Genomic DNA, 14,190 nt, shown 5'->3' on the forward strand with positions numbered 1-14,190 from the left:
TGACATGAGTAAATTTTAGTTTCTCACCAAACACAGAGACTTTGATATCCTTGGTGGCTTTTCCCAGGCTGTTGGTGGCAGTCAGGCTGTAGATGGCGCTGTCGTGCCTGCTGGCCTCCTGGATCAGCAGCGTGCACTTATCGTGGGTCACCAGTTTGTTCATGTGCTGGTCGTACTGGATGGCAGCCTTATCCTCAGGTTTGGCCACGCTGGCTTTCTGCCAGGTGAGCGTCGGGAACGGACAGCCGCTCACCTTCGCCACAATGCTGACATCACAGCCCTCCTCGCCCTCCATGGCCTCACGCAGCTCGATGGTGGGAGCGCCTGAAGAAAGATTTGAGACTCTTTAAGAAACACGTAACTAACCAGCAGGTAGGTTGAGACAGCTTTTGGATTTTACACATTCACTCTTCATGAGGCTCTCGTTGGTGGAAGTTTCTGTCACTCACATGTCTGATCCTTGATGACCAGGGGTCCAGCAGTTGCGGAGGGTCGGCTAGGTCCAGCGGCGTTCACAGCTTTTACTCTGAACTCATATTCTCCTCCCTGCAGAACAACAAGAGGAATAAAATTAATCAGTCTGAGAGAAACTTAAAGCACATAGATTCATAACTATAACAATAGAGTGAAGAACAAGTTTGATAATGGTTTGATTTATTTTTATGGTTTTATAATTGTCTTTATATTGAAAATATTGAGCTATTTTGTAGTAATGGTATATCCAATAACTTTTGGGGTTCCTCAGGGTGCCGTTTTGGGCCTAATTAGTTTTTAATTTTAATTTAAAAAATGAAAGATGGATTCCTATGAAGTCTTATTTTGAAGCAGAAATTATCGCATTAGGGCAGGGATGGGCAACTTTGGTCACAGCAAGGGCCACATTCATTTGATTCTCACTGCCAGAGGGCCAAATGGTAGGATACAAAAACTATTACAGTCGATTATGTCTCAAATTTAACTCAACATATACCAGTGATCAAATATTATTATGGACATACTTCTTTCTTCTTTCTTCATGTTTCCATTTAATTGATATGTAAAAATTTACCTGAGGGCCACGTTGAGAGTTGATGGGGGCCAGCTGCCCACCCCTGCATTAGGGTCTCTGTCCACTGAGGACACTTTTTGTGCTTACTGTCGATTTTAAATACAAACCAGCGTCCCAACGCCAGTTGTTTATTTTCGCTGCACTCACAGCACTCTCAGTTGATAAAAAGTTCAGCTTCTGCAACACTGCTGCGCTCATCAATGCCACTTTGCCCTCAATGACGAATCAAAACAATAAGCGTAACATGTAGACGCAGGCTGTTGTGCTGTCTAAATGTAAGCCTGAAGTTTGAGTAGTAAAGTGAGAGATGTGGGATCCTTAAAGGGACAGGTACGGACCTCCTTCAGGTCCTCCACCACGAAGGTGAGCTCCTCCACTTCTCTCTTGTTGCACTGCTTCCACGTCTCCTTCTCTTTGCCGCTGGTGTCCCAGCTCAAACGCTCGATTATGTAATGTTTCACCGGAGAGCCTCCGTTGTTTTTGGGAGACTCCCAGCTCAGAGTGACCGTGTTCTTCGTCACCAGGTTGACCCTCACCTTGGTGGGGGGGTCGGGTGGATCTGAGGAGGAGCAGGAGGTTTAGTAATTAACAGTACCAGATGTTCTGTAGCTCTATAATTGAGTTAGTGTGTGTGCTCACAGATGGGGTCTCTGGCCCGGGCGGGGTCGGTGGTGATGGTGAACGGACCAAATCCGAGTCTGTTCTCAGCTCGGACCCTGAACAGGTAGTCCTGACCCTCCAGCAGGCCGGGCACCACATAGGCCTGACTGGCACAGGCTGCATTCACCTGAAGACAAACAAACCATCCATAAGTTCATCGTGATCAGTCTGCAGATCGTAGATTGAGTTCAAATGTTTGGTTATTTAGATGTAGCATTCAAAGAGTCACTGAAGAAACTCTCAGAAAGCTTATAGGTGATAAATGGCTTGAAAAATAAATAGTGAGCTTCAATTCTGGAAATGTAAAAAAAGATTTAGAGGAGAGGATCTAGAGGAACACAGAAAAGTGTCAAAATGAGTTTAGCCCTGTTCACCTTGGTCCAGGCCTTGTCAGTGATGCATTTCTTCTCAATAAAGTAGCTCTTGATCCTCTCTCCTCCATCGTTGTCGGGTAGTTTCCAGATCAGCCTCATGGTCGAGCGGGTGATGTCGGTGACTCTCAGCTCCTTTGGAGGTCCAGGGACGTCTGCACGCAGGAATAACAAGAGAGTTTAACAAACAGTGAAACCATCAGCCAAACAAACCCGGCCTGTGTAAAGAGTTCAGCGACGTACCCAGGACGTTGACTCTGACGTTGACGTGTTTCTGTCCCGACTTGTTCTTGGCGGTGATGGTGTAACGTCCAGAGTGGCTCCTCAGAGAGACGGGGACGCTCACAATGGACGTGGTGTCTGTGGACTCGACCTGAAAACAAACAGTTGTCGGGTTATTAGACTTAAATGCATCAAACATAAAGAGCACAGGGTGTTTCAGCTGTGTGGTGTCTCACCTCTGAGTCCACAGGCAGTGTGTGCAGTTTGTTCTTCTTGTGCGACTTGGCTTTGCCGTCAAACTCCCAGGTAACCTTGGGAGCAGGGCGGCCTTTGATGGTGGCGGGGATTTTGAATGGATCTCCGGCCCGGATGCACAGCAGATCTTCAACAATGAGGTCGATGTTGATGGAAGGTGGAACTGTGGAGTAAAGAAACATCAGTGAAGCACATTGACACACACTTTGGACAACATTTCGAGTTACTACAGTGAGAGTCAGCACGTACGCTGGATGTCCTCGATCAGGACCTCGCTGGTGCGGGGGCTGGGGTCAGACTCGCCGATGTCGTTGACAGCGATGATCCTGAAGCGGTAGCGTTTAAGAGCGCGGAGACTTGGCACAGTGAACTCGGTGGTAGGGTGGGTTGTATCGGGGTCATTCACCCTCACCCACTCAGACGAGCCCTCGTCCTGGATCTGGATGATGTACCCTTTGATGGGACTTCCTCCGTCTCTCTCTGGAGGCGTCCAGGACAGCGTCACATTGTGCTTTGTCTTATCTGCAACCACGGGAGCAGCAGGCATGCTGGGAGGAGCTGGAGGGGAGAACAGCAGTTTTTAAAACAGAGCATCCAAGCAGGGTGACATTCAATAGATGATCTTTAAAACAAAGAAGCACCAGTGTGTTTAACTTTGTTTAATCACTCACTGAGGGGATCGACGGCGAAGGCTGAGTCTGATGGTCCGCTGAACGGTCCAGTTCCTGCAGAGTTGCAGGCAGCAACCCTGAACTCGTACTCTGTTCCCTCGATCAGACGAGTCACCTGAAAGACAAAGAGAGATGTTTGGACTCATCAGACTTTGGATCCATGAAGACCCCTCATCACTGTCTTTATAATGGCTCTCTGAAATACAATTCTTTGGGCTTTCAGTGAAATCCTGTAAAGGTCTGTGAAGGACCCTCACAAAGAGATGCAAAACATCATTCCATTTGACTATTGGAAATATCTCAAGGAGACATTTTACCAAGACAGGCCAGACAAGTACCGTAAAATCCGGTAAATGAGTGTCTGTCTGTTTTGGAGGTCTCTCAGAGAGAAAAAAGGTTTTAAATTGTCGTCCTGAGTGACGATGTTTACTACAACGGTCAGTTTCTGTGCAGCTGTGTCGCTCTTTTAGTTCCATCTGTTTCCGCTTTGTTGCGTTTGCTCTTCTACTAGCTACAGCTCGAGTTCTGAAGTACATCTCTGCCGATCACTTGTCTGAGGAGTCTTTTCGATCATCAGTCCAGCTTCATTCACTGAACTGAATACCACTGTTTGATTTAAATGCATGATTATGACCTCATGACGGAGAAAAGATGGTAAAAAGTGGAGCTGCATTCACACCTTTCATCAGGTCTTTAGATACCTGAGGGTGTTAACGAGTCTCCGTAATACTCGGTCAGGGTTCGCTGTGAGCGACTCATTGTCTTCACTAAAGACCTACAGGGTCCTGACTGCTCACCTGGTACTCCCATCCTTTCATGCCCCTCTTGGTGAACGGCATCTTGTTGACTTTGGCCCAGTAGGCGGTGCCCTTCTCCCGCTTCTCCAGCCAGTATCCAATAATGGTGGAGCCGCCGTTGTCTCTTGGGACGTCCCAGGTCAGAGTCATGGAGGTCTTGGAGTACTCTGCAATGGTGGGTTTCTCCGGTGGGCCGGGGAGGCCGAATGGATCTGTGATCTGGACCTCCTCCGTTGAGCAGGGGTCGGATTTACCGTAACGGTTCTCGGCTCTCACTCTGAACAGGTAGGACTTGTTGGTCTCCAGGTTCCACACCTGCAGGACATTAAGTTAGAATTAGAGTGAAATGTGTGTCTGAATGCGACCGTGTTCCTATTGTTGTTGTTTTCAGGACGTACTCCAAATCTTTTCTCAACAATGCTGTTGGTGACCTCCTCCCACTGAGGCTCGGCAGGTGCTTCCTGTCCCTCCTCCAGCTCCGCCTCCTCTGTCACCACGTCCTTCTTCTCAACGATGTAGTTTGTGAGCTCGCTGCCACCGTTATCCAGTGGTGCGTCCCAATGCAGGTAGCATGACTCTGCCTTGATGTTGGACACGCTCACGTTCCTAGGCGGAGTGGGGCGGTCTGAGAGGAGAGAAGCAGTTTAGACGATTCTTTTCTTAACAATAAAGCAGATCTGTTGTTTCCTGCCTCTGATTGAGTCATGTGACCTTTTTCACACTGCGCTAGTTTTGTCAGGATGCTAATTATTATCAATCATTGCAGACAAACTCCTGGGCTATGTCTAAGTTGCAAAAATATTTTGACAACATTGAGCTTCCTGCAGTGAAGATGATGTCAGAGGAAAATGGCCACATTGTGAATCCGATTAACTGCGTGTTGAAACTCACCCAGCACCATGATGGTGGTGGTGTGCTTGGCTGAGCCCATGTTGTTGGAGGCGGTCACGGTGTAGCTGCCGCGGTCCCTCCTGTTGACGGCGGGGATGGACAGAGTGGTCTTGGCGTTCAACCGGCCGGTCACCTCTGTCTCTATCAGCAGAGTCTCGGTGGGTTTCTCGATCAAAACGTCGTCCTTGGTCCACTCGATCTTCGGGATGGGGAGACCCAGGATGTCAGCAGGGATCTCAACGGTCTCACCCTTCCTCACGGTGATGAGATCGCCCTTAAAGTGCTTCAGCATGTGGACCTCAGGAGACACTGAAGGGGAAAGGATACGAGGATAGACAGATCAGAACATTATCATTATCATCAACATTGCATCCTAGGCCTCCTTAGCAGCCACTTGCTTTTCACAGTTTATAAAATAAATGTCTCATTTCACTAATGTCACAGAACCACCTCCACCAGGAAACGTCACTTTATTCATTCTAACGTCATTAAATGGAAGACGCTGTGGAACAAGATGGCGGATGACTACAAATAGGAGGAGCGTCCGTCCAGCAGAAGGTTTTAAAAAGTCTGCGTTTATGAGCCTGTGGAGTTCATCCTGGACGGCTGGATGCATGATTAGAGTAGAAATATTTGGCCTCACCTTCATCGTCCTGGATGACCACGGTCAGCGGGATGGAAGGCTCGCTCTCTCCGATCAGGTTGGCACACTTGATCCTGAACTCGTACATCCAGGCCTCTTCCAGACCCTCCACGGTCATGGTCATGTCGGGGCAGATCTCAGTGTTGCAGGGCTCGAAGGCCTGCTTGTCCTGTCTCTTCTTCTCCACAAAGTATCCGATGACGGGGCTGCCGCCGTCGTTACGAGGAGGCTTCCAGGTCAGCGTAAGCGAGTTCTTTGTACGCTCCGTGTAGTGGAACTTCTCAGGGTACGATGGTGGTCCTGAGAAAACATCAAACAAGGATTATAAACACAGACAGCTCATGCAGCTCCTCCTCACTCTCAAGTCCTGGCGTGTTTTTAGGACTCACCCTGTGGGTCCACAGCCTTGATGAGTCCCAGCTCGACGGGCGGGCCCATGCCGTACTTGTTCTTGGCGATGACGCGGAACATGTACTCCTGTCCCTCCATGATGCCCACACACTCACACTTGGAGGAGGCCGTCTCAACTGGCTGCCTCCAGGTGTGCATCTTGGCGTCTCTGCGCTCCACGATGAAGCCGGTCAGGTCGCTGCCTCCGTCATCCACGGGGTCGTCCCAGTTCAGGAAAATCATCTTACGAGTGACGACGACGGGCTTCAGGTCAGTAACAGGTCCGGGGACATCTGAAGACAAAACCATGTTATTCCTCCTTGGTCCTATTGCTTATAATATAAGATGGATCCTGAGTCCTGGTTCCACTCACCCATGACCTCCACTCGGGTCCACGCAGACTTGGTGCCGCTGGGGTTGCAGGCAGAGATCTGGTATTTGCCGCAGTCTTTCCTCTGAACGTTCTTGATTTGAACGATGCTGTCATTGCCCTCGCTGAGGATCTCCACGGTGTCTTTGTCGGGTTTTCCATCATCCTTGGTCCAGGTGAGTGACGGGTAGGGTTTACCTGTGACTGTAGCGGGCACAAGCAGCGTCTCTCCGGCTCTGATGACCAAGCCATTCTTGACGGACAGGTCCAGTTCAATCACCGGCAACTCTGCAGAACGGAGAAAATTTAGAAATGTGACTTAAAAATGCTGAAGCTGGGGCACTGGTGGCGCAGTGGTTAGTGCACATGCCCCATGTATGGAGGCTGTAGTCTTCCAAGCGGGCGGCCCAGGTTCAAATCCAGCCTGTGGCTCCTTTCCCGCATGTCATTCCCCATTCTCTCTCTCTCCCTGATTTCCGACTCTATCCGCTGTCCTATCTTTCAATTAAAGGCAGAAAAAGCCCAAAAATAAATTAAAAATTTAAAAATTTAAAAAAAAATGCTGGAGCTGAGGCGGGATTTAAGCGTCCTGACAAACCGTTACACCTTCATCAAATCAAAATGGATGAGTCATCAAAACATTCACCCCCCCGTACAGTGTGTGCCGAATGAGACATGAGCTAATCAGACCTATTTGGTTTTTTTAACCAGGCTGTAAACATGTTAATCTTTGCTGTAAAAACAGTCTTTTTTGAATGGGTGTGTATGTGACATCCTGTGCTTCTGCAGCCAGCCTCTAGTGGACACTCGAGGAACTGCAGGATATTACACTCCAGCATTGCCTGAGGTTGCTGCTTGGTTGGAAGACAGTTCAGAATGTTTTGGATGTTCCAAATCAGAGGATTACAAACATTGTATTATAACACTGTATTTGCCCTTGTTGGATTTTTCTGCCCTCGCTGACCGGCTCTCTGTGTGACCAACAAACGTTTAAGTATCCTTTCTGTCTGAGTGAAACCCATTCTGACCATAACTGAGTAAATCTGTCCGTTTCTAAACGTCTGTGTTTGGAGTCTGACCTGCAGGGTTTCTGACGAACACGGACTCTGTGAATCCTGGGGTTCCCTCTCCTGCAGCGTTGCAGGCGATGACTCGGACCATGTACTTGGCTCCCTCACGGACTCCGTACACGGTGAACTCCCGAGTCTTCCATGGTCGCTCGGTAGACCTGGACCAGTCCTTGGTACCAGCCATGGCCTTAAAACCAGCACAGCACATAGAAACAGTAAGTTACATTTTAAAACATCAAAAGAGAAATGAAAATGTATCTGGAAGATAAAAGGAGGTGGGTGAAAGTGTTAATCTGACCTTATCCACGTGGTATCCCAGGATATCTCCTCCACCATTGTCGGCTGGAGGGTCCCACTCCACATCGATGGAGTGATCGGATGTTGATGCAACTCGGGCAGTTGGAGGTCCAGGAGGTACTGCAATGTCACAGACAAACACAGATTGGATGTGAAATCTCTGACACTGATTCTCTGTCCATGATTGAGAGGAACATGTAGTGTGAGGAGCGTCTTCATGGCCTCGTTTTCTCCATGATTCAAATTATAGAACATTTGCTAAGTCAGCATTATTGAGAAGAAACCACGAGAGAAGTTAGGACCATCAAACATTTCTCGATGTCGGTAACTTCCTTGCAGTTTGACTGAGACGTAAACATTGATTTAAGCCTCACTCATAACAGGTTGGATCAAAGTTTACGTACAGATCGGAGCCTGGGCGGTCTTGGGTTCTGATGGTACGCTGTACTTTCCGGGGCCGGCCTGGTTTTCAGCCGCGACCCTGAAGATGTAAGTCAGCCCCTCGATGAGACCCTCGACGTTCACCTCGGTGTCGGTGATGATGTTCCTGAAAGTCAGGGCGACACATGAGTAAATCAGACGTCCAGTAGAAAGCTTTTGATATTGGGTGTATAAAAATGGATACAAAGGTTTTGTTGTTGACTGTCCTACCTGTTGACTCGTGCCCAGTGTGAGCTGTTGATCTCGCGGCGCTCCACCCAGTATCCCAGGATGGGGCTGCCGTTGTCTTTGGGTTCGTTCCAGGTCACCAGCATGCTGTTGGCTGTGATGTCATCAATCTCTGGCTTATCAGGAGTCTCAGGTGGCTCTGAGGAGGACCAAGAGACACAATTCAATTTCAATGCTGAACTGACTTGAGCTTGTATCGTCTTCTTTTCTCGCCTTCTGATGACTCAAACCGCCGGTCACACCTACACATTCACACACTGCCGATGAAGCAGCAGGAGCAAATTGGCGCTCTGAATAGGACTATAGCTATTCTCTCTTTGAACGCACATGTTAGTGTTCATGAATTCTATGGTGTCTCCTTTTGTGTCTCTGGTCTTGTGACAAACCTTCATTGTCCTCTGGTTTAAATCTTATAAATCTACCTCAACCGAGAAGATAAATGAGTTTATGTTTAGAATATATCTTTTTACCGAATGGGTTCTTAGCGATGAGTGGCTTGGACACACAGTGTGGACCGGCTCCGTGTTTGTTCTCGGCCAGCACTCTGAAGATGTACTCCTTCTTCTCGATGAGTTTGGGCACCAGGTAACGACATCCTCTCAGCGTGGCCGTGACACTGCTCCAGCCGATCTCCAGCTTCGAGTTGTCTTTCTTCTCCAGGCTGTAGTTCAGGATCTCGCTGCCGCCGTCATCCAGCGGAGGATCCCACTTACAGATCACAGAGTCCTTCCTCACCTCCTCAAAGCGGAAGTTCACCGGCGGCCCAGGAGTGTCTGCGGACAGAGGAGATTAAACCGTTTTACACCCAGAAATGTGGAACGTAACTGACTGAAGTATTGGCATTCTACAGTAAAATTCATCTTTATAGATTCTCACCAAGCACGTTGACCTCGCAGGTCACCGAGGCCCGGCCGTGATCGTTCTCCACCTTCACCATGTAGACGCCGTGGTCGGCGCGGATCGAGTCCTTGATGATGATGGAGGACACACCCCTGCGGCTGTTATTGATGGTCAGACGCTCGTTGATGGTCGGGTAGTCGCTTTCCTCCACCTCAGGCTCCGCTGCCTCTTCCTTCTTCTTCTCCTCCTCCTCCTTCTCCTCTCCCTCTTTCTTCTCTGCTGCTCCCTCCTCCTTGGGCTTCTTCTCCTCTCCCTCCTTCTTCTCTGCTGCTCCCTCCTCCTCGGGCTTCTTCTCCTCGGGCTTCTTCTCTACCTTCTTCTTCAGGGGTTTATCGGGCCTCTTGCGGAGCGGCTCGGGACTGATCACCTGTTTGTTCCAGTACCAGGTGATCTGAGGGTACGGCGAGCCGGAGATGTTTGCGTCCAGGCAGATCTCACAGCCTCGCTTCACGCTGAGGCCGGACTGCAGGCTGCCACTCAGGAATACTTTGGGAGGATCTGAGAGAGAACGACACAAATCAACTCAAAGGTTGGCTCAGATTTCTGCTTCCTCATCCTTCTTGCCTTTAATTTACTCTGCTGCCATAAAGTAGTATGATAAGATTTTGTTCTGTGTAGTCGATATTAATCTGTAATCATCAACCAGCTCACTTAGGTCGACATGACAACGCAGAACTTAGGAAAACAGCTGGTCAACATGAAAAACTCATCAAGTATCAGTGAACTTAAAAATCTCTCAGAATTCCCTCATTATAAAACTCTAAATGTGTTCCCTCTGCTTCCTTTATCTAACACTCAGACGGTTAAACTCTTCTGAGGCTGTCAGAAGCTGATGTCATCCTTACCCACGGCGTCTGAGGCCTTGACGTAAGGCGAGTTGCGTGACGGCTCGCTGAGTCCGGCGGCGTTCTCGGCTTTGACTCTGAAGGTGTAGGTCTTTCCCTCCGTCAGGCCTCTGACGGTGTAGGACAGTACGGGGACCAGGAAGTCGTTGCACCGCTCCCACTCGTCTTTGCCCTTGAGCTGCTTCTCCAGAACGTAGCCCATGATCTTGGAGCCGCCGTCGTACATCGGGGGCTTCCAGGTCAGAGTGACGGTGCTGGAGGTCGGGTTGTGGGTCTCCACATCCACCGGAGGGTCAGGAATGTCTGTGGAGGAGAAACAGTAACGTCAGATTTCTCTTGGATGAAAAAAGAGTCAATGTTAAAGGTCACATGTCCTCCTCCTCTTCAAGCAGTGTTAATAATTCTCAGAGCTCCTCAAAACATGTGTGTGAAGTTTCTTGTTCTAAATCCACTCTGATGCTGTATTTGATCATGCCTATAAACCCCTCTATTTCAGCCCTGCTCAGAAATAAAAACATGATTTCTATTATCATCGTACGTTTCTGGTCCTGGGCGATGACCGGGTTGCGGAGCTCGATGAACTCTCCTCCTCCGATCTTGTTGACGGCCTGGATTCTGAAGTAGTACTCTCCGTTGGGGATCAGGTCTTTGACGGTCCAGCACACCTTGTTCTCTCCTGACATCATGTTGACGTAGGTCCTCCTGCCGGCCTCACGGCGCTGCGTGAACAAACACAAACATCAGAGACTGTCAGACCCGGAGGTCCGATTTGAACTTTGTACCAGCTCAAAGACAAAAACAATCCCCTGTATGCCGGACCTGCAGGACGTAGTGAAGGATGGGACTGCCTCCGTCGTAGTCTGGAGGATCCCAGGAGACTTTACAGGAGCTCTTTGTGATCTCAGAGGCCACGATCTCCTTACAGGGACCGGGCAGACCTGAGGACAGAGAGACAGAGACACCATGAGGAGGAGGTCGTCCTATAGCAGGATGTTGACTTTTAATCATAAATTGAATCTGTGTGTGATTCAGTACCGATGACTTTGACGTTGATGGCGGCGCTGGCGGCTCCCAGCTTGTTCTCCAGAGTCACTTTGTACGGTCCTGCGTCAGCGTGGACGCTGCTCTCCACCTCCAGGTGACACGACATGTACTCCTTCCTGTGGGACAAAAAACAATCCCATCAGCCACTGCAGCTCAGAGGAGACAAACAAACACGATGATTCTGAATTCATTTTATTGTGAAGCTGGATCCTCGAGTTTGACATTTAAGCAGCCGTCAAATGACATGCTTTCAGAAGCTCTAATATGGGAATCATTATCTGGAATATAAGACGCAGATGTTAGAGGTCTCCCAGAGAGAAAAACTGTTTAAACTGACTTCCTGTGTGATGATTTATCGTGTTCAGTCTACGATGGTCAGTGTCTGTGCAGCTATGTCGCTCTTTTAGTTTCATCTGGTTTCACTCGAGCTCTCAGCCTGCAGGGAAAGGTGTGGGGTATAGACCCTCATCCTTCGAGTCGCACTGCCCACCTGCTGGTCACTCTTTAATATAGGACTTAAACTCCACCAGAGTAACTTACTGATCAGTAAACCACTGCTTGATTTAAAAGCACCATGATGACCTCATGACGGAGAGAAGGCGGTAAAAAGCGGCGCTGCCAGCCTCATCAGCGTCCCTATGGTTCCCGGCACAGCTTCCAAAACACAACAAGTGGAGGTGACTTTTCAATCGCATGTTGTGGGTGGTGATGGTGGCAGCTGCGTCATGGTCAGTCAGCATTTTTATATACTGGTATAAAGGACGCAGCCAACTTTGGAGATGATAGAAATGATATTTAAAGTGGGTCCTAAACACCGGATGTTATGGTAATTGTTTTCTGTTTACATGACGTCACATTAGTTTGTTTTTCATGATTTTGTACTGACATATAAAATACATTTCATCCTTTAAACACTGCAGTAGAAAACATCCAGCTGTTCCTGATATTGAACATGTTTGTTACTTCAAACGGCCACGGGTGAAGAACGGTGTCTGATTTATTGCTGAAAAGTTAAATGTTTAAGGTTTTTAATTCTTCAGTTTTAGTGCAAAGACTTTCCCCTCTCACAGTTCCCGCGGTCGCTGACGGACAAATAAACGTCTTTACACAAGTTGATCTTTTTTTTACCTGAAGCTGAGGCGCTCGTCCGCCTTCAGCTCCTTCCCGTCTTTGTGCCAGGTGATCCTTGGCGAGGGGACGGCTTTGAATGGGATGGGGATGTGCATCTTCTCTGTTTCTACAACGACCAGGTCCAGCGTCTGGAACTCCAGCGTCGGGTTACCTGGACACAAAGGACGGGAATAAATCAGCCATACATGTCATTTTGAAGGTTAAGGTCCAGGTGATGGGCAGATTCTTACAGTCGGATTCTTTGGCGAAGACGTTCTCGGAGATGTCGGAGGGCTCGCTGATTCCGGCGGCGTTGATGGCCCTCACTCTCAGGATGTACTCCTTCTCGGGGACCAGGCCTTCCTCCACGCGGTACTTCAGCTCCTTCACAGGGCGAGAGTTGACCCTCATCCACTTCTCTGTGCCGGCCTCACACATCTCGATGTGGTAGCCGCTGATTGGACAACCGCCGTCCCTCTGGGGGGGCTTCCAGGCGATGGACAGGAAGTCACGGCTCGCTCCGGTCACGTGCAGCTCGATGGGCGGCGATGGGATGCCTGGAAGAGACAGGACAGATTGATTCAGACTGTTTTCTCGTTGCTATCATCTTTTTAATGAGTGTTAGGAGTGGCGACTGCACCGACCGGTGGGGTCTTCGATGGTCAGGATCTCGGTGGGTTCACTGGGGTGACCGATGCCGGCCTCGTTCTCAGCGCCGACCTGGAACTGGACCTCGGTTCCCTCGATGACGTCCGTCACTCTGTACTTACAGTCTGGACCGGAAGTCTTTCCGCATTTCACCCAGCGAGTTCCCAGCTTCTCCTTCTTCTCAATGGAATACCTGAGGGGGTAACAGCCAGGTAAACAAACCTTCATAGGGACTTACTCTATGTGCTATAGGTGGAGCTGAAACATAACTTTTTGTGGTCACAGGTAAATGTTGAACAATACAAACAAAGATTGGGGACACTTACTTGAGGATGGGTCTGCCGCCGTCGTTCTGAGGCGCCTCCCACTGCAGGTCCACGTATCTCTTGGTCACAGCGTTGACAGTGAGAGAGTACGGTGGCCCGGGAGTAGCTGCAACAAACACCGACAGTTAAATCAAAATATAATGATTAAAACAAGTAACCTAGAAATTACCTAAACTTCTCTCTGACTTACTGAATGTGTCTTTAGCCAGCACAGAGTCAGCCAGCTCGCAGAACGGGCCGACGCCCACCGAGTTCTCAGCGGCGACGCGGAACACATAGAGCGATCCTTCGTTGAGGGGGGTCACGGAGTATTTCAGCTCCTTCACTGTGGTGTCCACCGCCTGCCAGCCTTTACGCCTGACGTCACGCTTCTCCACCACGTAGTTTGTGATCTTAGCGCCTCCGTCGCGTTCGGGCGCCGTCCACTTCAGCTCGGCGCTGTTCTTGCTGATGCTGATGACGTCCAGCCAGCGAGGAGCAGACGGAGGATCTGAGGAGAGATATATGATTGAATTATTCAGTCTTGTTCTGGAGTTTTATTTTGAAATGCCTTGTCTGTTGTGGGGATTTCGTTTTCTCACTGAGTCTCTCTTTGCAGAGCACGGGGTCGCTGGGCTCGCTGGGCTCGCTCTCCCCAGCAACGTTGACCGCTCGCACTCTGAACGAGTACTCCTGCTTCTCCATCAGTCCCTTCAGGAAGTGCTCCAGGATATTGATGTTCTCTGCCACGCGAATCCAGTCTGTGGTTCCACTCTTCAGCATCTCAATGATGTAGCCATCGATCTTTGCACCGCCGTCGTGCTCCGGTTTGGTCCAGGTCAGGAAGCAGGAAGTCTTGGCCACGTCCTTCACTGTGGGTTTACCGGGAGCCCATGGAGGATCTGAAAGAGTGAAAGCATGATGTTGAAAGTTCTCTGGAAGACTTGAGATTCTTGAACACAACTCGAGTGAATGTTTTTGTAC

The 14,190-nt window shown here is 49.3% G+C and overlaps 1 protein-coding gene across 1 annotated transcript in view; it reads right to left on the reverse strand.

Moving 5' to 3' along the window:
- LOC132987189 (titin-like) overlaps positions 1-14,190 on the reverse strand; it is a 200,247-nt gene that overhangs the window by 66,374 nt on the left and 119,683 nt on the right. Inside the window, exons 141-171 of the mRNA XM_061054086.1 lie at positions 13,809-14,108; positions 13,418-13,717; positions 13,228-13,333; positions 12,898-13,094; positions 12,505-12,810; positions 12,272-12,425; positions 11,135-11,259; positions 10,919-11,037; positions 10,638-10,818; positions 10,100-10,402; positions 9,231-9,752; positions 8,825-9,127; positions 8,337-8,493; positions 8,090-8,232; positions 7,687-7,805; positions 7,398-7,575; positions 6,322-6,606; positions 5,948-6,241; positions 5,559-5,858; positions 4,916-5,224; positions 4,423-4,649; positions 4,025-4,339; positions 3,228-3,342; positions 2,806-3,114; positions 2,538-2,719; positions 2,323-2,452; positions 2,083-2,234; positions 1,688-1,835; positions 1,387-1,607; positions 450-546; positions 28-324 (exon numbers count right to left, since the gene is read on the reverse strand). Coding sequence (XP_060910069.1) covers positions 28-324; positions 450-546; positions 1,387-1,607; positions 1,688-1,835; positions 2,083-2,234; positions 2,323-2,452; positions 2,538-2,719; positions 2,806-3,114; positions 3,228-3,342; positions 4,025-4,339; positions 4,423-4,649; positions 4,916-5,224; positions 5,559-5,858; positions 5,948-6,241; positions 6,322-6,606; positions 7,398-7,575; positions 7,687-7,805; positions 8,090-8,232; positions 8,337-8,493; positions 8,825-9,127; positions 9,231-9,752; positions 10,100-10,402; positions 10,638-10,818; positions 10,919-11,037; positions 11,135-11,259; positions 12,272-12,425; positions 12,505-12,810; positions 12,898-13,094; positions 13,228-13,333; positions 13,418-13,717; positions 13,809-14,108 — 6,894 coding nt within the window. The remainder of the gene's footprint in view (positions 1-27; positions 325-449; positions 547-1,386; positions 1,608-1,687; positions 1,836-2,082; positions 2,235-2,322; positions 2,453-2,537; positions 2,720-2,805; positions 3,115-3,227; positions 3,343-4,024; positions 4,340-4,422; positions 4,650-4,915; positions 5,225-5,558; positions 5,859-5,947; positions 6,242-6,321; positions 6,607-7,397; positions 7,576-7,686; positions 7,806-8,089; positions 8,233-8,336; positions 8,494-8,824; positions 9,128-9,230; positions 9,753-10,099; positions 10,403-10,637; positions 10,819-10,918; positions 11,038-11,134; positions 11,260-12,271; positions 12,426-12,504; positions 12,811-12,897; positions 13,095-13,227; positions 13,334-13,417; positions 13,718-13,808; positions 14,109-14,190) is intronic.

This window comes from Labrus mixtus, chromosome 13, assembly GCF_963584025.1.
Source record: "Labrus mixtus chromosome 13, fLabMix1.1, whole genome shotgun sequence".
Lineage (NCBI taxonomy): Eukaryota > Metazoa > Chordata > Actinopteri > Labriformes > Labridae > Labrus > Labrus mixtus.